The 21,046-nt window shown below is 39.6% G+C and overlaps 3 protein-coding genes across 5 annotated transcripts; 1 reads left to right on the top strand and 2 right to left on the bottom strand.

The window, feature by feature from the left end:
- The first annotated feature begins 602 nt into the window (after positions 1-602).
- On the top strand, positions 603-5,939 carry LOC145914604 (NACHT, LRR and PYD domains-containing protein 3-like). 3 transcript variants are annotated; one of them, XM_083002435.1, is made up of 9 exons: positions 606-695; positions 755-978; positions 1,161-1,325; positions 1,588-1,711; positions 1,881-3,547; positions 4,052-4,213; positions 4,571-4,732; positions 5,121-5,282; positions 5,668-5,939. In XM_083002435.1, the coding sequence occupies exons 3-9, from the start codon at positions 1,182-1,184 to the stop codon at positions 5,830-5,832; spliced, it is 2,586 nt and encodes an 861-aa protein (XP_082858561.1). In that variant the 5' UTR covers positions 606-695; positions 755-978; positions 1,161-1,181; the 3' UTR covers positions 5,833-5,939. The 3 variants fall into 3 exon arrangements, with proteins under 3 accessions (XP_082858569.1, XP_082858561.1, XP_082858554.1); XM_083002443.1 differs by lacking the exon at positions 755-978 and having other exon boundaries at positions 603-695; XM_083002428.1 differs by lacking the exon at positions 606-695 and having other exon boundaries at positions 952-1,086.
- Positions 5,940-7,501: 1,562 nt separating this feature from the next.
- LOC145913549 (DBH-like monooxygenase protein 1 homolog) lies at positions 7,502-14,864 on the bottom strand. Its single transcript, XM_083001263.1, has 14 exons — positions 14,703-14,864; positions 14,068-14,178; positions 13,222-13,371; positions 12,529-12,622; positions 12,221-12,402; positions 11,699-11,812; positions 11,459-11,557; positions 11,114-11,216; positions 10,442-10,611; positions 9,968-10,062; positions 9,383-9,539; positions 8,483-8,533; positions 8,043-8,141; positions 7,502-7,570 (listed from the first exon to the last, which is right to left on the bottom strand). Exons 1-14 carry the CDS (start codon positions 14,862-14,864, stop codon positions 7,502-7,504), a joined length of 1,656 nt encoding a protein of 551 aa, XP_082857389.1.
- Positions 14,865-19,156: 4,292 nt separating this feature from the next.
- On the bottom strand, positions 19,157-21,046 carry LOC145913541 (uncharacterized). Its single transcript, XM_083001251.1, has 4 exons — positions 20,795-21,046; positions 20,172-20,319; positions 19,742-19,848; positions 19,157-19,390 (listed from the first exon to the last, which is right to left on the bottom strand). The coding sequence occupies exons 1-4, from the start codon at positions 21,044-21,046 to the stop codon at positions 19,157-19,159; spliced, it is 741 nt and encodes a 246-aa protein (XP_082857377.1).

Genomic DNA, 21,046 nt, shown 5'->3' with positions numbered 1-21,046 from the left:
GTTTTACTCACACATATTGCTCGCACTTCACTTACTTTCACCACACTATTTTATTACTTTCGTCTCCTCTCTTTTTCCTATTATTTCACGCTCCGCTTATTTTTGTATGCCCCGGATGTGCCGCGTGTCGAGAAGGCGCATCCTGATTGGTTGCTGGTGCTTTTTTAGTAACAAAAGATTTTCTCTAACACCAGGAGTCTTCTTCTGGGCGTCGCGTTGGTAGCACCTCTGTTACAGCGTTGTGTACGAGCAATCGGGATCTTGGCCAGTGGCATTTTGTATTGTTTTTAATCGTTTTAGTTTAACACGACGTCCAATAAGTTAAATCAGCCTGGGTTACTTTGGCTTTGTGGTGAGCCGTCATTGCAGGGTTCTGGGCAGTATCAGAATTAAAGAGGCAACTTTGTGAGAAGTACCGAATTAGGTAGATGGGTTAATTGCGGGATAACATCGCCACCCAAAAACATTTAACCGCCGAATTGCAAAGCTGCCGAAATAATTCCGTAACACTTTCAATATTATAACTCTAATATTTAGTTATTATTTTAGTATATTTAGTTTACGCAAAAACCTTGTTACACACTAGAGCATATTGTTTTTGTAGATTTGATTAAAGACCGTGAATTTCGACACTTTAGGACGTGTGTAGCAGTAATGCCGAAGCACGTGGTGAACGAAACAAACGTTTTATTGATGTAAGTTGTATTGCTTGTTTTTAAAATACCTCTGTGTAATATCTTGATAACTATTTTAGTTCGGAAAGAATGAGATTTCCAACAAACATGGCCGAAACGCTAGTTTAACCATGCAACGCATGAAAAAGGGAAGTCCCTTTTTGAACGTCCGTGAGGTAGTAATAAAACGTGTCTACCAGCCGATGACTCATCGTTTCCTTAAGTCACAAGCAAAACCGCCTGTGCTTCCTTGTTGCCTTAACTGAAGTGATGCGGGGTTGTTTGTAGTGCTGAAAAGTTAGAGGTACATATTTGTATTAGGAAGCAAGTCGTTACTATTTGATACTGTTACTACCCGTTCTCTGGGGTCGTTTAACATTTGTACACATTGAATCAGCATTTATCAGTACAGGTAAAAGTAAAATAAAAGTATGTTACGTTCTTTTAGATGAGTCAACGTTTTCTTTCTTTGCATAAAAACTGCAGGATCGTATAGATTTCCCAAGCATGGATGAAACGTCCCAAAGCAGTTGTAGCGAAGAGTCAAGCGATACAGACGAAGATCTCAACATCCAAGTTCCTCATGCATTGGATGCTCATCTCCATGCAACACTCGGACAACATGATGCTCCAGGAACATCCACTGACGTCGTAAGTTCTGATTCATGTCATCAAAATACCTTTTTCATGCAACATAGTATTGGACAGCATGGAAACAAATAACATCCGTACAAAATAGAATATTATTTTTATATCTGCGTACGTTGGGTTTCGTTCGGAAATACGTTGGGTTCCATTAGGAGTTTATTAATGACAAAGACATGACAAGCGCATGTTATTCCAATTGGCGTGCATATTATGTAACATATTAATAAATCCTGTATGGTGTGTGTAAATATCTTCCATAACATAGGAACTGCAGGGCACAAGCAATTTGCACATTGGAGACACCAACATTCACACTACAGGACCAGTGTACAACATCACTGTCGTTCCTCAACAAGAAGAGCATTTAGAAACCCTGGTACAAAAGAAATGTAAGATTCCCCCACATAACAAATTGTATTGTAGCTTTCCTTATGTAGGGTGTTGTCACCATCGCAAAACCTAATTTATTTCCGTGAGTTCCGTTTTGAGATATTTGTATGTAAATGGTCTATCAAGAAAGTAACCTTACAATTTTTACAACATGCAGTGTGTTCGCAGGTGCGGAACTAAAATCTGCTTTAAAGGAAAGGGTCAGGAGCATTGCCACCGAGGCGTCGTCTCTGGCCCATTTTACCCAACGTCCCATTACACCGGTCAATCTTTCCGTCGTTAGCAAACCACAAAGAATCGAAGACGAGTTTATAGAGGAATCGCTCAACCACTGCCGAGAAGAAATGGCTAATGTTTATGAACGACCGCCTAGCGACATCACCGCGGACCAGTTGTTTGATTCAGCAAAACAAGCAGCCCAGAAAGAAGCGGACGCCATTTATTCCTCCAAACACAACAGGGCAAAGCAAGAATACATAGAAACACACGGCAATATTGTAGGTGTTGTTGGTCAACCAGGAATTGGAAAAACAACCTTATCAAAAAACTGGGCCTTGCAAGCGTTGTCCAGACAGCTCTTCGGAAATATATCCTTCTTCTTTTACATTGCAGTCCGTTTCATCGATTTTAACACGAAGATGACTTTCCTTCAGTTTCTTCTCCATACAATCTTGCCAGACTGGTACCACACACCAGACATAGCAAATGGCATTTTGGAAGCAATTAAAACATGTCCAAATGTTCACTTAATTTTTGACGGACTGGACGAAGCGGCGTTTAAATCGTTTTCCAGCCAAGTTCCAATTCCCTGCCTACATTCTAAAAACAAACCAGAAGTTTATCTGAAGAGTTTATTGGCCGGAAAGTTGCTCCCCCATTCCAGAAAGATATTCACCTCACGGCCTGGACCATTTTACAAGCTTCATCCGTCGCACCGTCCGACCTTCATCGTCCAGGTTCTGGGTCTCACGCCAAGGTCACAAGAAGAACTTGGACGCCAGATTTGTGGCTCAAGATACGAAGTTGTAAAAGAGAGACTTGAACAAAACAGCGCCTTATTTGCTTATTGCTACGTCCCAGTTAACTTCATACTGACCGTCCACTACTTGATGAGTTACGACGGCGACATTCAATTCGTTTCACTTTCACAGATTCTCGCCTTCACGTGCGTGCAATATGCACAAACCGACCACTTAAAAGGCCAGAACTGCGAGTTAAACAAACTGGCAAAAATGGCCTGGAATGGAGTTTTAAACAAAAGGGTGGTTTTTGACTTAAAAGATTTTAAAAACGCCCGAATAAGTGACACCACAGCCGATGCATTCCTGAATATCTCGGTTACAAAAAAGGGAAACTTCAAGTTGACAATATTAGACGGCCACAAACGAAAATATTTTTCTCATTTGATCTGGCAAGAGTTCTTTGCTGCAGTTTACCTAATGATGATCATTCCCCTAAAAGAATTTAAGATACAATTCCACCGCCTGTCCAAACAGAGATTCAAAGTTGTCGCAAAATTTGCTTTCGGTATTTGTAGTTGCTCAGTTTTCAATGATATCGAACTAGTGGTTCCAGAATGTTCGCGCGATGATTGGGTGGCTAAAAAACAGCTTCTCGCTTCATTCGCGTCTTCGTGCACAAAAAAACATAACAACGCAGCAATCCTGCAAGGATGCAGTTGGGCGCATGAGGCCAATGATGGGGAAATAACATCGTCTGTCTCCGGAAGTCTTCCCACTAAAATCGACCTTCGCAAACCTTTCAGCCACTTGTCACTTCCACCAAGCGACCTACAAAGCATCTGCTACGTCCTTGCAGCCGATAGGCCTACGCCAGTAAGACGTTTGGCAAGTTCGTTGTTGTTTGGCATTGAGTCGACATTACTAAAATTTACAGCATTTAATCGAGATCTTATGCAAAATGTATTCTTTCAGTATATTGAGGTATATAATTGATAATGGGGGAATATGCGTTTTAATAATTATCTTTTTCGTACTTTTGTTTCTTGACTCACAAATTTCATTCGGCAATTCAAAATGGGGCGCGGTCCAAAGCTATAGATCGAAGCAACACATGTTATACCTATTAATTTTAATCCCGCACTTCAAAGTAGTCACGTATAGAAGTAATGCCATGCTTTCGCATAGCAAGGCACTATCGCCCCACTGCGCAGGCCCTTTATATTTGGCGATCTCAGCTCTCGTATACTCATCACTTAAGTATGTGAACCTAATAGTCACGTATAGCATATGATATTACATCAGAACCAACCCCGTTCTTATGTTCGGCCTTATTTCAATGCTAGTGTTTTTTAATATGTTACCCTACATTGCATGCAGCTGAGGATACTTAATATGTTCCGAAACAACGTTGGAGATTTGGGTGCAGTCGCTGTTAGTCGCTGCATTCACAACATTGAAGATGTGGATCTAAGTGTTTGCAACATTACGTGTTACGGCGTCGGAGAGTTGTGTGGGAAGATACGGTGCCTAACAAAACCAGTAAGATCAACACAGCTTGTTTGCTAAATGTTATTCCAACCATGCAGCACAATCTAACAGAAGGCTTACCGGCTCTACATATGAGTTGCGCTTCCAAAACAGTGGGCGAAGAAGCATGTTACCATAAGTTAGTCAGAAGTTCTATTGGAGCGTAATTGTTAACGTAATAGTACAGCCCAGGAGTGGGCAAAATTGCTAGCGGAAAAGCAAGATCCTTCCAAAACATGTCGGTAAAAGTTGGCCGCGAACTAAAAAATGTTGCATAGATGCCACTGTTTCAAAAAGTTAAGAAATCCTTTAATGTTGCAAATGAAACAAGAAGCGATTCACCCCAAGTTTAACCCTGTTTAAAATCAGCTGAAGAAACTCGAACTGCGTGGAAACAAATTCGGTGATGCAGCGGCAAAGTTGATCGGCCAGTGCATATTCAACATAGAGGAGATTGGACTAAGCGGAGTAGGATTAGGACTGGGTGGCGTGGATGAATTGTCGAAGAAGATTCAAGCTTTAAGTAGACCAGTAAGTTTTGCTTTGAAACGGTTTGTTCAGATATTATTTTCCCCACACTTTGTTTTGCGTTTCTACATAACCCACAGCGGTGTTTCCAAAACTTTTTATTCGGGGAACTCTGCAAATTCATGTCACTAAAGACTTGCACTTTTAAAGAGCAGGTTAAAGATAATGAACCAATAATGAACACTGGGCTCCACACCGTGTTTCGAAATACCAGGTCTCACCAAAGTCACAACAAAGCGGAATCTACCGTCTGGCTAGTTACCCTACCAGACCACTGCCAGTCACCAACGCCATTTATGAGATCTGATAAGTCGAAACTCAGTTTCATGTTTGCAGCTCATATTGAAACACATGAAAGCAATTATACCCAATATACCTTGTGTCTTCTTAGTTGAAAAGACTTGATCTCTCCCGCAACTTGATTGGTGACGCGGGAATACATTCAATCTGCCGCTGCATCCAAAACATAGAGAGATTGGTGCTGTATGGATGCGACATCACACGCCACGGAGCAGAAGTTCTCTTCACCAAAATTAAACTTTTGAAAGCACCGGTAAAAGTTTTCTTTGCTAAAGTATTTTGATACTCAGCACTTGCTAATATTAAACAGGATTTCGCCATGGAGCATTAAACTGACGCTGCCGTAAGGGTAAAATATACATTTATGAATTTTTGCGGTCTGATTCTGTTTGAAAGCAAGATACTGTGTTTGTACCACTATTATACTAAAATGGCTGTGGTCGCCAGGTTGTAGTTGGCAATTGTGGTTTAGATACTTTCATAAAATGCAAGAATTAAATTGATTTTCATTATATGGATACTAATTGACCCTGTAGTACCACTTATGATGGCCACAAGTGTATTAATGAAACTGCAATAAAGATACTGGTTACAACACCATTCTAAACTTACTTAAAATAAACAAATCCGCTTTTTAGATGGAGTATCTGAATTTGTCCGGAACCAATTTGACAGACAAAAGTGCTGCTTCCCTGGCGGCGTGTGTCCATAACGTGAAGCAATTGGTGGTGGAAAAATGTGACTTTACTGGAGCAGGAAAGAAACTTGTCAGATCAGAGTCCCGCGGAGAAGTGAAATTTTGAAAACGTCCAACTTTGTGAACGTACAGTTTTAAATCTGATCAGATTTTGGCTCTCAAACCCTGCTTAGTTATTCCTTGTGGTCTAAATTACATACTTTCTTTTCTGTGACGCAGTATATCATACATTAAAGTACTCAACATATTCGATGAGTTTTTTTTCTAGTGCTCATTTTATTCACAAGGTACTCGCTAGGTGGCGCCAATAACCTGCGCAACTCCACTCATTCGGTTGCAGGAGAGAGGGGGAAACCATTGTAACAATGTAGCCAAAAGTTTGTCGGAGAGCATGAATTATAGAACTTTGGGGTGTGTTTTGTGTTTGAAAATTCATCTCAAAGCTTAGAAAGGTGTTTTAAAATAAAAGCGCGGGTTGCACTCATTCAGGTGCATAAACAAATAAACTATTATTGTCAGGTAATTTGAAACAGGTTTTATTAGAAAGTCGGCAAAAAATGAAGGTGATTTGCAGTGGAATGCCGAAAACGGGACGAAGACGCTCAGCGCTGCTTTGCGGATTCTCGGCTTCAACGTTTACGATTTCGAAGAACAGTTCTGGTATTTGGGAAAAGAATTGTCCAAGGCGTGCAACGACGGAAGCATAACAGAGGAACTTCGCGAAATGTTCGAGAACGTTGACGCGACCACCGACGTACCAGCTGCGGCTTTGTGGGAGGAAATTCACCGTGCGTTTCCGGATGCAAAAGTAAAAATAAGCCTAAGGTGAACAATCTTTGCTGCTTATTCGCATGACGGAAAACGTTGTATGGTTCAGGAACAGTTACCACTTGCACAGACGGACATACCGATATCGAACGGTGATACAGCCTGATTTATTGTTATTTCTACTGCAAACATGTGAAGGTCGTCTGACAAGTTGTGCGCTTGCGCACCAGTGTACCTTGGCCACAATATACCTCGTGAAGCCACTGAACTCCTGTAGCTCAGTTGGTAGAGCGTTGGGCCTGGTTAGCCCAGGGTCGCGAGTTCAAACCTCACCGGGAGCTTGATTTTTCAGATCTTAGTTAGTTCACAGCACTGATGAAGATGACAGCACTGTTCGAAGGGTCTGCTTAACAATAGTCAGCATATTAGCTTTGGCTTTTCTATTTAATTAACTACAAGCTTTCGCACTTAAGTTAACATGATCTCTCTAAAATGCTGTTTTATGAGTTTATGTGTGAGGAAAACGTTTCCTTTTGTAACTCGTCTATTAGCTACAATGATTGCACGTTGTTTGGATTTCTCAAAAAAGATGTAAGTTTTTTTGCTCAGCTCTAAGTAGTTTATGTGGACTTTTTTGAAAACACAATCACCGTACTAAAGTTATCGTCCTGTCAATTGAAAAACTTTTGAGTTGCTCGTCAATCAGAGAATATGACACAAAGTACATTGATTTGATTTTGAATACATTATTCAGAGATCAAGTCTATATATAGATATATATATGCTTAAACGGCGACACACTACGCTGTCATACAGTGAATCAAATGATTATCTTTTAAAAAAACATTTGCTTTCCAGTAATTTTGATTTGATGAAAATCGTATGACAAAAGGACGGGATACATTTGACAACTTACAAGAATGTTTTGATTATTGAGGTCATAATCACATTTATAATTAAGAGGGAAACTGTGGCAATCGAGCCACATGCTGAAGGACAGCGTTTTTTCAAGGGCAACCACTTGGAGGAGGCACGTACGGCTCGTCGATGGTGAGCGGAGTTATGACTCCAGTAACCTGCGATAAAAATGTTTACACTCAGTTGTAAAGAACACAAACAAAACATTGGGATTTGATTTAGACGCATTTTTAACCTGCAGTTATGCTGATAATTTCTTCCAACGTTTTATGAGACAAGTTTGTTTAGCACGAATTTAATAGTAACAAGTAAGAAAAACAGTAATATCCACTTTTGCTTTAAGATCTCTGAAAACTGGGATGGATATAAGGTCACACTGGTCGTAATAAGAAAAGCACAGGATGAGCATGGTACAGTTAAAATAAAGCCGTGGCTAACCTAAAATGCGGGGTTTGTGTCTATAGCAACCTTTTCTAACTAATGTGCACCGCAAACCGCTTCCCGCTAACATTTTTCACCACACCGAGACTCGAACCAAGGTTGTCGTGGGCAAGAATATTAATCAGGTTTTCCACTTGTAATATAGGTCGAATACAATTTACAAATGTATTGATAAGAGCTCAAACTGACCCCCTGTGGTCGGCCTGTTACAGTTCCGCATCTTTGATAATGCATCATGGTATTGGCAGCATCAATAAACTCTGTAGCTGAGTCCGATTTCCAATTTATCTAAAAGGTAAGATAAGTTTGTCAGACAATTATCTTTATTTTTTATTGCTAATAATCACTGGTGTCTTGGAGCGCGGGAAAGTTGCTGTAACTTATCAAGCAACCTCTCAATTTACGTCCTGGAAGATTGTAGCAAGTGACATTCGCAAATCGTGACAGCATATTGTCACTTAGACCGGTAAGGTCTCATCAGTGCTGCTGATGACTGTGGCACTGCGCTAGCTTTTACAAATATTCACGTTCCTGATAATGCTCCCGGTGCGTTTTGAACACACAACCTAGGGCATATCCGGTCATTGGTCTGCCAACTCTACTATGGAGCTTTAAGTTTTGCGACTTACGGCATTGATAACTTCGTAGGCAGTTTTGCCTGCTTGTTTTCGGTGTATATTCTGATAAGTACATGTATGACGTGGTTACAAGCTTACGCTTGAGGATAAACACGTATGCTTAAGGTGGTTGACAACTTTTTTCTAATAAAAGACATTTGCACACAAAATGTTCACATAAAAATAAAAATGGTTTCAAAAGATATTAAAGTATGAATGTTTACAAGATTCTTATCAGTACATAATGGCGCGATCATCACCACTTTGATCTAAATAAAAAACATTTTCAAACTTACTCGAATTCAGTGATCCCAAAGTAGTGCATGAGGCTGTTCAGGTAAGGGGCCGACTCACAGTAGGTCAAGGATAGTTTGGGATAATAGATCAAGTAGGCGAACACATTTCGTCAGTGGTATAGCTTGGCCACCCTATACATAAATATTAAGATGTCGGGTGTCAGAATTTTATTTGGTGCCAAAATGTGAAGGCCGACGATAGCTGAATATTGGGAGACACTTCCCGTGGCAGGAAAATTCAATTCTACGTACTTTTATGAAGATGGCATGGAATAGAAAGCAGCGTGTTAGCCAGGGACGAAGCTGTTATAACCTCCAATGATAAAATCAATGAAACTTTTTTGGTCTACGGTGTTAGAAAAAATAAAACTGAATCTGCTTGGGGGCGGCACAGCTTTTATACCATGTCGTATTTGTAACCAATTAGCGTTGTTTTATTTTCACAAATCAAAAAACTGATTATAGTGTTGCCATGCGGGGCTCACAGGGTTATTTTTGACAGCTGGGAATGCACAGATTGCCAATAATCTGAATGATTTTTGTGGTTTGTTGTAAGTACATTCTGTGGTATGTTCAAACTTGGATAAACACAGAAAAATACACGAAGGTCGCATACCATAGTAATATCCCTTCTCTCCGTCGATTGGTAATTGCAAACGACTTGCATAGAGTCACCTTTCTGTACAACCCGTTCCTCTTTCAAGGTTCTCGTCTCCTGGAAGTTGAAATCGTAATTGGATTCAGTAGAGATAGGTGGAAGCTCAGTGCCGTTTCTGATGAAAGTATTTTCTTGTTAGTTCGTAGCACCGATGATGAACACAGTCGTGTTCGAAATGTATGCTTTACATAAGTCAGCATATTAGCTTTATTTTTGAAGCTTTGGCAGTTTGACATAAATGTCAAATAATTGTTGCATAATTATATAGCGGCTTATGAAAGGATGCATTGGTTATCGTGTTTGCACTTACATCAACTTAATTTAGTTCAAAAAAACGTAAATGACCAGCAAATACCAAGTAAACAACACCCTAATTTATTCATTTATTTTTTTTGCACTGCTGTGTATATCGGAGAACATCTGTGGAAAAATAGAGCATAGAACTACGCTTTAAATGCTTCGTAAATGAGGAGCAAAAAAGTCTCAATGAATGTTTGCAAACACCTGACGTCTTAATGTATGATATTATACACATATCTATACCTAATGTGCTTCAGCGTGATGCCTCTGCCAATGGTGTGTGCGTGCAACATAACCGCGAACACATTAATGGAATCTTGACCGTCAGCTTCCAGACTCTGCAGGAAATTTTAAATTAATAGTATTGTGGTAATTTTGCAGAAGTTCAAATAAATACAAAATGTGCACAGATAGTTAAGGTAGCATCCTGAATCATTTACTGCAGAGACAAGCGTGCCAATTGTAGTGAAAATGGCGTTTGAGTTAAATTTTACCTACGAGTTGTTTTGGATCCAACCATGTTAAATCCAGCTTTGATAAAAACTTGATTTTTGATATCTCGCTCCGACTGGTCGGCTGATTTCAGCTCATTTATTAAAATACCACCACTAAGGTTTAACAGCGTGACATATGGTTACTGAAATAGCACGTATGGTTGTATGGGGATATCCAGTAGATAAAGAAAACCTTGACGTTACTGCGAAAGTAATTGCTTACTTTTTCAAAGCAATTGCTGGAGCATTCCGATTTTTGATCCAAGGTTTCAGCGCCATCCGGTACTATGAAAGTTGTTCCAAGAACAATATGTCCAACTTCCATAATCGCCGCATCGAAGGTTCGAACATCTGGTGTGTAGGTGATGCGAATGCCAGACGAATCGACGATCCCTGTTAACCATAGCATAAAATACTTCTGCGTTGTCTGATAACGGTGACAGAGATCCCCTACGTTAACACAAAATATCCTGGACCCTCTACCACAGTGTGTTCCCTGAGCTCAGTGTCGTAAGTTCTAATCTCACTGGGAGTTTGATTTTTTAAATGACGTTCTGACTATTTCAAGAAAAGTGGTCGATTAAGCTTGGCTGCGATGCCAGTGAACCTAATCACTATTCCGAAACGTACGCTTACAGAGACCTGTTCTATTTTGTTTCATAAAATTACATCTGGTATTGAGTCAACATAAGATGAACTGCTCTATTAAAACTCGCTTTTGTGCTCATCATAGATTTGATATTGATTGTCTTTTTTGTATGGAAGCTCATGGATAAAACAGTAGTACATGCGTTGTTCCGAGATAAGGCCCATCTGTATGCAACTCACAGAATACATAAATTGTATATTCTTCACAACCAACAGGAATGCGTATTGTGTGTAAACTTTTGCCTACCTGTCACAGCATCTGGGTTATCATAGTGAGTTACCATCATGACGAACTTGGGTGAGTCCGCTGATCCCAACGGAAATCCAGCGTGTTTGGGATAAAAGACAGGCTGTGCACAAACGTAAGGACTGTGAGGTTCTTTGAAATTTGTGTCTTGGACTGCGCCATTAGGCAAATAATTGGCAAGTAAGCCAATCGTCTTTTCCTTTGACGTCACCCGAACACTTGCCAGTTAGTTCAGTGCTTGTTAACTGTGCATTTGCGGGCTTTGCTTGTAGAATGGATTTTTAATTTGAGATTTGCATTTTGTCTGTATTTAATTAAACTGAATATGTGCACACAAGCTCTTACCCCACCACCAACGGCCCATGAAATCATGAGAAATTCGCAACTATCGAACTCCACTGGCATGTTTGGTTGATAGCACTCGTGGTCGACTATCTCGAGTGTCTATTGAACAAAAATAATAATCAAGATGTGGCTTCGAGAACTGTGTAACGAGACCCAAATGGAATTTGAAGCCACACAGTTTCGATTACAATAATTGGCATAAACTCTCGTGACAAAATATGTTTTCTAAATACAGTTTACAGCTTCGATTAGATGAGCAACATATTTAAGGACCATGTTGGTGGTTTGAAGACACTGATGAACATTGATGTGGTGGACGTGGAGTTCATTGCCGGTCTGAATGATTGGCTCCACCTGAAACATAAATATCGCCGTAGGAATTGGAAATAGATTTCTCCAGGAACGTTGCGGTCCCATGTAGTTACATGGCATCGTAACACATTTACTTTTACCCAGTGGTTCACAAACCATTTTCGACGCACTTGGAACGATTCACGGCAATTGTTACAAACTAATCATGAATCCAACAGGGTGGTTGGTTCTATAGTTTATAATTTTAAATCACAGACATATAAATTGCCTTAATTTTTCCTAAAAATCTCCTTGTTTGAACTGTTGAGCAACGCACTTCGAAACTTAAAACGACGCAGCAGGACGTATAGCGACGCGCCGCATTCCCAGAACCTCGACTTTAAACCAAACACATACATTTGCTCTATTGTGCATACATTTGTTGTAGCATGAATGCATGAAGTTCCGTACCTTCACCATGTGATGTTTGCCGATAATTTCAGGAAGTTCAAAGAGTCTACAGTGGTAGTAAGTGTCCTTCTCCGGTACAACAACGTTGTCGTTAAGCATATCGAATGTCAAGTGTCTTTCACCTTCGGGAAACCAGTTATCCCCGGAAGTTGCCGGCGCCAAAAGTATCATGCTCTTCGTGCCTACGCAATTCATTGTAAGAAAATCAAACCTCTTTATCTTATCGTAAGTATTTTAAATAAGAGTATATAAAGCTTTGAACTGTGTTTATCCGTATATATCAGTAAATATCCTTTCATTATCTGCACCTCTATTTGACGAAGGATGCTTGTCTCGTGATCCTAAGTCATCTCTTCTTGGGTCATCCGTTCCTCTGGCGTAGATGATCCTCAAGGTCTCATCCTACAAAATCCTTTTTGTAGTTTCGAAAATCTTGGATCAGATGGTTCAGATTTGTTGTCAAAAATGTTTGTTTAAAAAACGTGGAGGTTTTGTTAAGGCGCCGTAAACAACGACGTTCATTGATAACTGGTGGCATGTCTCATGATTTTAGCGCAAGTGTGCTAATATTTTGTCATTAGGTACGACTATTCGATTTCTGCTTCGATCGTCGACGATTTAAACATGCTGTGCCCAACAGTGGGCACGATTACAAGTGGCGCACTCTTTCAAGGAAACGACCAAAGAAAATACGATTCCCGTGAAATTAGGAACAGCTGATTTTCAGGAAAGAAATACAACAGAAAGTTAGGTAACTTAAGATTTGCCGATGTGCCGATATCACAAGCGGATGGCCAACATTTATTGCAGTTTTACTACCAATTCCCATTTTACCACGAAGTGACAAACTTGTCAACCACAATTCGAACCAAGAGAATATAATCTAATTGCTGTGGTTGCGAATTGTTGTACTGTCTGTTTCTCAAGCAGTAAATTCTATTTTATGGTTCGAGGCTTTTAATTTCCCGTTTAACGATCTGCAAACATGTCGCAAAACGAACCGTTATGTCCAAGTCTTGCACGTCGCACGCGATGAGGGGTCGTCGAAATTTAAGCACAGTCCAACCGTCCACCTCGAATCCTTCCAGCAATTCCACATTCTGGACATCGTCCTTGGACGGGTAACCGTTTGAACTTCCACCTTGGCGATCCTTCACAACATAAGATAAAATGTGTAAGCTGCAGACAGTTGGCCACTGTTTTGACGACTTTGCTGACCAAACAGCCAAGCAAAGACTTCCACTTTGTGGTCACTATACAATTCATCCGTTGGACACCAAATTAGGTGCAACCTTACTGAGAAAACAAGGTGGAAACACTATGGCCAAGCAAAGCTCAACCAATAGTACCGTCAGGCCCCGTGTCACAATAATCATATGATAAGCAAAGTGGAGCCAATAATCTGAAAGATAAATATTATGAAATGGATGCAGGAATCAACAAGTGCAGGACATTTTTTTGACCGACGGGTCTGAATTATATTTGAACAAGATAAAAGCAGATGATGTCAATATGCGAAACTAATATTTATGTTTTGTTAAAAAAAACATATACACCGGCGCTGATCATCAGTTGCTCTGAGTTGACGAACATCATAATGTGATATATTTTGCGCCCAGTGTGTTTTGCGCACTTGACAGATGGGAGTTTACAGTGGACGTTTAAACTGCTGTAACGTTTACCGGTAACCATTACTATTAAATTTATGAAAGCGATAAGATATCATTGGAAACATGCACGGGCAGTCCAGATTCTAAAACTCAATTTTCCGCGAATTGAAAAAAATGGAACCAATTTTTCTTCCAATAGGTGTTGGTAAGATGTATTACTAAAAGCTAATTCGTTACCGTAATTGTAGCGACACCATTTTTCACCCATCCAGCAGTAATATCGGCATTGGCCATGTTGCCATTGGGTGAAATTCCAATTCCCACCCATCCCACAGTGAATCCGTGCACCTGAGAAAAGTCTACTTAGCATACAAGAAAAGTAGCAAAATAGTAAATTTTGAAAAGAACTATATATTTAAGTGTTGGTGGCACAATAACTTTACATTTATCCAGTTCCAAAGCGAAGCCAAAGAACCTACAAATATTTTTTACATGAGGGGCACACGGCGTTTTTTTGCATACTAGTTGTTTTATTCTATCTAAATAAGGGGTACAGAAAAAAACGTCAGAAATTTGACTGAAGGAACCAGCCTTTGTAGGTCGGTAACCGACGGATCTGCCTTTGCAAATTGTTATGCTTTTTACTTAATTTTTATTACTATACTGTTTTCAGACAGAAACTGAAGATGCCAATAGGCGAAATTAATACTTCTTTAATAAAGATCTTATACTGGTGCTGATCGTCTTTTACTCATTTTGGAGCTCTAGAAATGTTAAATAAGGGGTAATGATATTTTCTAGGACGTCAGAACAAGACCGCGGGCCATTCAACCCAACACTGTTGTAGAAATATTTCAATTAAAGATAATCACCTCGAAAGTGATGTGAGTTTCGTCAAAGTCCCAATACAAATGCACCAACTCTTCGTTGTCCATTACAGCGTAGTGTGGGAACGTTTCGGTAGGAACAGGTCTCTGACCATGGACGACCAAAGCCCAGCAAGAAATAGTCAAAATTTGCAGGAAAACAAGCATCATTTATCGGATTTGTGATAAGAATTTCTTTCTGCGGCGTTGTACGAAAAGTCAATTATACAAATAACGAACGAATACTGGGTTTACTGGACCGAAAATTCAATCAAACTTTATGAAAACTGATCGATTAACTGAACAAGGCAGATCCCCTATCAAACTACTAGAAATGCTCAATTTACTCTTCGTTTCTATTGACTTAAATTAAAACCTGCTAAAATTAACATAGGATTTTTCCCTGCACAGGTAATTTCCACGAGGTTGATGCTTTCTAGGAATGGCAGTCGCAAAAAAATCGGATAAAAATTTAACATGCATTGATCGCTCGCAGTTTAAACAAGGCCACGAGAATCAGATTCCTGTGGAATTAGACATAATATCCTATTCGTGCAGCATAAAACACAAGCAGAGATCATCCAAATCTATGCTCGCCACATCTGTCATAGAACGATCACAGACAGACTTATATGGGTCCGTGGTGAACTTTTTATTGGTCGTGAATTCTAATGACTTTCTTTTTTATTGCTGTTGACCTGTTGAAATCTATTTTATAGTGCGGACGAGCCAAAAACGGAAGGTTACGTTAATTCAATGCGGCTATTAGAGGATTCATGTTCCACATTCCTGACATTTAGGCACTGTTTGCCACACCACTGGAATAAAAATAAACGAGCAAACCAAACGATCCAGACAAATGCACAGACCGAGGAATGGGGCAATGGTTTTCAGATCAATCGGTACTTGATGATCTCTGATCATGTGCGTCTGACAAAGCGGTTTGTTTGACGATCGTTAAATAGGAAAGGGTCAACCGCACATTTACGACTGTTGGGAAACCAATTTCGTCTGTGAAAGTACACAGGAACTTCCTGTTAAAGCTTTAAAGTAAAAATAGGCTAGATAAAAATCCATTTCTTTTAAGAAATAACATCGAAGTACTGAAAGTCGTGTCACCTTAGATAAACATCCAATTATCGCAAAAATACAAGTGTGCTACTGTGTTTCTGTGTCTTAAACGAGGAAACCAAGCGATCAACCCAGACAGATGCACAGAACCTGGAATGCGGCAATGGTTTTCATATCAAACGATGCTTGTTAATCTTTGGTCGGGTGCAGTTGACAAAGCGGTTTGTTTGGCGATCGTTAAATGGGAACGGTCACCGCACATTTAATACGACTTGTGGGAAACCAAAATCGTTAGTGAGAGTACACGCTTAGGTTCATTGAACTGTGCTTAAATTCGAAATCAAAGTCGTTACATGAAATTGGTTAAATTTACGACACCATGGAGAACGTTTGATGTTACCTAAAGCTCGTCGTAAGGGTAATAATGGTGGTGGTCTTCCAGGTCATGAAAATCAAAATTAACAAGAACTAATGGTTTTACATTTGTCCAAGATTTAATAGTTTTGTTTAGCCATTCCATTTACCTATTTGCTGTGCAAAGCATTATACACAGCACTTTGTTATAGAACATTTATTCAAACTAATCATGTGTGACCTTTTATTACAAAGATATGAATTGTTAGTAACGCCAAATACTGACCGATAAATATGTCGTTACGACGCTGTCACGTTGTTGAGTACTGAACTTAACATAACATTGGGCCAATCATGAATTATGTGAACACTGTATTAAGCGGATCGGAAACTTCATTCACTGTTAAAGGAAACCCAAATAAATCCCCCAATGGAAGAACAATCACGACAACTGATATTTCCAAATCATTCTTCATCGATGCGCACCGCTCGTCGATCAGCATCTTAGCAACCTTTCTTCCTTTCAGACGTGGAAAAGGTTCATCTGGAATTTATGTTACGGCGTAACAATATTCAAGTATATTGTTTTTTACTTTCAACCCTATATGGTTACTTATAACTACATGCAAGAATACGTGGAAACATTACTTAGATGGGCATGCGTGTTGTAGGAAGTAAAGCACTTCTGTTTGTCAGTGAAAGCTGCGTGCTTTAATACAAACACGTCTTCTGCAGGGTTGTTTGTCAATAAAGGCTACAACTTCAAAAATATTTGGTTCTACACGTCGTGCGACAAAAGTGATACCCCTCAGTGACTTGAGCGGATATGACGCGGCCTGGGTGAGGAAGAACTACGAGAAAAACTGCTCACACGGATGCAACTATTGCTCCGTGAGTGACTGCAGGTGGTCAGCAACGTGCAAAGAGGTTCGTCAAAATGCTGTAGGACTACAGCAGAACTCGGAATGTTGCCAATTCCGGACAAATCGAATCCAAAATAACTGAGTTGTACTGTGATACGTAATTAGAAAATAACTGAGTTGTACAGTCTATAACGTAATTAGAAAATTGGTTATTTGTGTAACACTCACATATCGACTTATTAAGCCATGTATTAAGTTAATAGCATAACAAAATCTTGGTCCTACCTTTTTTCCTAGCCCAGACAACTATAGCCACGCCAACAAGATGTTTTCATTATTCAAAAACACTAAAACTTAACTTTTCATTTTTTTAATGCAGCAAGGTTTCTGGGATTCAAACAATATGCTCTGCCGCGTGGGGGAGCGCGAGAGCCGATACTGGACATCGGATTCCGTTTGTTTGTCGAACAGAAAAATAAATCAGGGAACATGAAACAAACTATGGTGTTTAAAAGGTCGAACTGCATGATGACGTAGTCGGAAAAAAACAACTTCATCATGCTGGCAACGGATTGTTGAATTTTGTGTTTAAATAAACAATGACTTTCTACAGCATGGTAAGTTTCAAACGAAGTCTTGTTGAAACCTAAACATCAAGTACCCACTAAACTTTCGCGTTGAAGGTAGTGACATAGATTTTGTATGTAATATTTGAGCATCTGGTCTTGGTTCACCGTGTTCCCACAGAAATTATGAATATTGTTAAATTTCATTCGGTAACTCAAAATGGGGCGCGACCCAAATAGATCGAAGCAACACAGGTTATACCTACTAATTTTAGTCCCGCACTTTAAAAGTAATGACATATAGCGTATGATATTACATCAGAACCAACCCCATTGTTATGTTCGGCTTCATTTCAATGCAAGTGTTTTTTTAATATGTTACTCTACATTGCATGCAGCTGAGGATACTTAATATGCTGAGAAATAATTTAGATCCTTTTTCGAACTACAGTGACGAGGAACTTCGGTCAGCGTTGAAACAGGTAAGGTGTCCCCGAAGTTGAAATCACAACTATTCTGCAAACTTACAACAGGTTCAGATGAGGGAGACGATCGAGACTTTTCCCTAGAAGTTGGAAATGGAGTTGGCGGAATCCGATTCAAACTTTAGTGTCGGGGAACGTCAGCTTATTTGTCTGGATTTTAAGGAAGAATAAAATCCTGGCGATCGATGAAGCAACGACAAATGTCGACGTGAGGTAAAAGAGACTGAAAATAAACAAAATCTTTTTTACTTTGTTTTGTTTCTTAAGTGTCATTTGCAATCCTTTAATGAAACAAAATAATGTTCATAATAACGTTCGTATGAATATTGGATTGCATTATTGCGTTGCAATAAACCTTATAAAAAGCCTCCATATAGTCATCGAATTGACTAACATGCTTACAAAAACCGAAGCGTTACAGTTACATTTCAAAAGTTAAATTATTCTCAAAAGCCAATGCGCAAAATCACAATGACCTTGAATGAGAAGCAAGTCACTCCAGCAGCCATAACTACACGACCCTCACTGATATATCAACTACTTGCCTAAAACTTGTTCTGTTTCAAAAAGCGATACAGATAATCCATGTAAGTAGACCAAATATATCTGAACATCAAACAATGACATTCTTTCTCGGTTTACCAGCAAGACTTTGTTGACAAAAAGCAAACAGCAGTCCGATGGTGTCGTTTTACCGTCTTTGTTTAGGCGGTTCATCGATTACAGCAAGGTGAAATTTTCAAAGTTGGACTTTGATTTGGACTCCTTTGACGCAAGCGCTTTCCGCTGCTTGAAACCTCGGTACAAACGACCAATATGCTGTTTGCTGCCAGCTAACTATTCACTTATGCAAACACTCGTTCAAACAACGTGATAAAATTAAACAACAGTGTCAGCGAAAGATTACATCGCAAAACTGGGAAACACAGATTGAGTAGCAAGGACATTGCTCGTTTTCTTGCATTCAATATGGTAAATTGGCATCGCGTTTGGGGAAATCACAGTTCGCAACGATACAACAAACAAATTATGACAAAGAATTATCTGATTTGTTCATTTGCCACATGTTTGGTGCACTGTTCTGTGGACTTCACAAATTAGTCACTTTTAAACTTGTTTATTTACCACATGTAATATAACAGTGCGATTGCTATTGCAGCCAATGCAATAATTATTTGTAGTTCTGTTTTGATTTGTTTGAAAATGTACGACTTGGCCACCATTTCTTCCATTATCTTTCCGCCTTTGTTCCTGTGTGGGAACGGAATGTCCGGTATTGGTTTGTCGAGGAACTTGCAGAGTGGTTCCCACCCTTCCGTCAGTTTAAAGTAAAGAATTTTGTCCTTGGGAGCCGCCTGTTCAATAACACTCTCTGTTTTACCTCAATATGTCACATGGCCAAACGATAGCTTGGAAAATCATCAATCATGTTTAAGTCCAGAGCGGTGTTTGTGATACGGTTGTTTTAGGTGTTCCAATTGTTTATTCAAATTAAACAACCTTTTTTGCATTATATGGTAATATTTGGTAGCCTGGTTGCCACAATAACTTTTGTGCTTGTTTTCGATCATCAACACGAAAAAAAACATGTATTGTGCAGATGACCGCATTTCATTACCAACACATTGTTAAACGATGGTTAATGTATAATGCACAAATTTGAAGGCATAAAATAACACAGCTATAAAACGGTATGAAAAACTAACCTCCCTAACACGAGCGTTGTGTTGTCTGTAGGCTTTCTTTGCAATCATGGTGTTAGGTCTGATAGGCGATAGAAGTGCAAAGGGCGGCACGCCGAACTGGATTCTCACTTAGAACATCAACCATGGGTTTACCAAACAATGTTCGTGACATGGTCGGCAATTGAGAAAATACAAAGTTTGTTTTTTAATTTTTTCAGGTTTTTAACAATCTGTCTTAGCCAAGAGGTTAGTTTAGGGATAGAAGAATTTTCAGTCCACATCCCAACAAGCAAAGATTATTAAGGGCCCATTGCAAAACGTAAACTATCCAAGTCGTCTGACATGCATAACATCTTTGTTTTTGTCAGGTAAACATAAATAGCACGCACGGTAATTATCAGTGACACAAAAACTCATCCAATAAACGTCTTGCAAATCAACACGTATTTACTTGAATCATTGAGGTAAGCTTTCAGTCTTCTTCCAGTTGGAGTCGTGTTACCGATTAACCTCAAGAAAAAGCCTTGAGTCATAGCGGCGATTTGCTTCAAGTAGCTTTTCTCATATTCTTCCGCGCTGCCCCTCTCCGTGTGCACAATCTGTGGGACATTAGAAGGTTCCATTGCAAACTACGTGAGTCGATTACGAACATGTGTCACATTGCCTTGCCTCAGTCCACTAAATAACAATTGCTGTGGCAGCTAATGACGAGTAGCGTTATAGTGTTAGGTTATTAGGTTATAATAAATTGCAGTTTTTGGACGTTTGAAATCAGGATTAGCCAAAGCAAAGTTACTGTGATGTGTTTAATCATCTGCTAACGACCATAATGATGTATTCTAATGTTGTACATATACTGCGATTGGTATGACCTATAAAATCGTTATGACATAACAGCAAACTGGAGAAGCGCACGGATATCAAATCTTTATTTAAGGCCATTCATTAGCTCCAGGCTTGTAATGGTTTTAGCTCTGGTATAAAACCTTGTTCTGGGTATGTACTTTCAAGTCCACCACCGTGTTTAAGCGTCACTGCGTAGCGTGTTACTGTTTAATATTTTATTATATTTACTTTTGCATCCGGAAACGCCCAGTGGATTTCCTCCCACAATGCCGCAGCTGGTACGTCGGTGGTCGCGTCAACGTTCTCGAACATTTCGCGAAATTCCTCTGTTGTGCTTCCGTCGTTGCACGCTTTGGACAATTCTTTTCCCAAATACCAGAATTGTTCATCAAAATCGTAAACATTGTAGCCGAGAATTCGCAAAGCAGCGCTGAGCGTCTTCGTCCCTGTTTTCGGCATTCCACTGCAAATCACCTTCAT

This window comes from Ascidia mentula, chromosome 1 (assembly GCF_947561715.1).
Source record: "Ascidia mentula chromosome 1, kaAscMent1.1, whole genome shotgun sequence".
NCBI classification, from domain to species: Eukaryota; Metazoa; Chordata; class Ascidiacea; order Phlebobranchia; family Ascidiidae; genus Ascidia; species Ascidia mentula.
This window is presented reverse-complemented; position numbering and strand designations above follow the sequence as displayed.

Bases quoted from the DNA above. Each gene is read 5' to 3' on its own strand.
- LOC145914604 (XM_083002443.1), top strand. From the start codon at position 1,182: ATGGATGAAACGTCCCAAAGCAGTTGTAGCGAAGAGTCAAGCGATACA. The intron at 1,326-1,587 runs GTAAGTTCTGAT...TCCATAACATAG, and splicing joins CAGGAACATCCACTGACGTC to GAACTGCAGGGCACAAGCAA. The intron at 4,214-4,570 runs GTAAGATCAACA...GTTTAAAATCAG, and splicing joins TACGGTGCCTAACAAAACCA to CTGAAGAAACTCGAACTGCG.
- LOC145913549 (XM_083001263.1), bottom strand. From the start codon at position 14,864: ATGCTTGTTTTCCTGCAAATTTTGACTATTTCTTGCTGGGCTTTGGTC. The intron at 8,534-9,382 runs GTATGCGACCTT...TGTACTTATCAG, and splicing joins AGAGAAGGGATATTACTATG to AATATACACCGAAAACAAGC. The intron at 8,142-8,482 runs GTAAGTCGCAAA...CTTACCTTTTAG, and splicing joins CCTACGAAGTTATCAATGCC to ATAAATTGGAAATCGGACTC.
- LOC145913541 (XM_083001251.1), bottom strand. From the start codon at position 21,046: ATGAAGGTGATTTGCAGTGGAATGCCGAAAACAGGGACGAAGACGCTC. The intron at 19,849-20,171 runs GTAAATACGTGT...TGATGTTCTAAG, and splicing joins AGCTTACCTCAATGATTCAA to TGAGAATCCAGTTCGGCGTG. The intron at 19,391-19,741 runs GTTAGTTTTTCA...GTTATTGAACAG, and splicing joins ACAACGCTCGTGTTAGGGAG to GCGGCTCCCAAGGACAAAAT.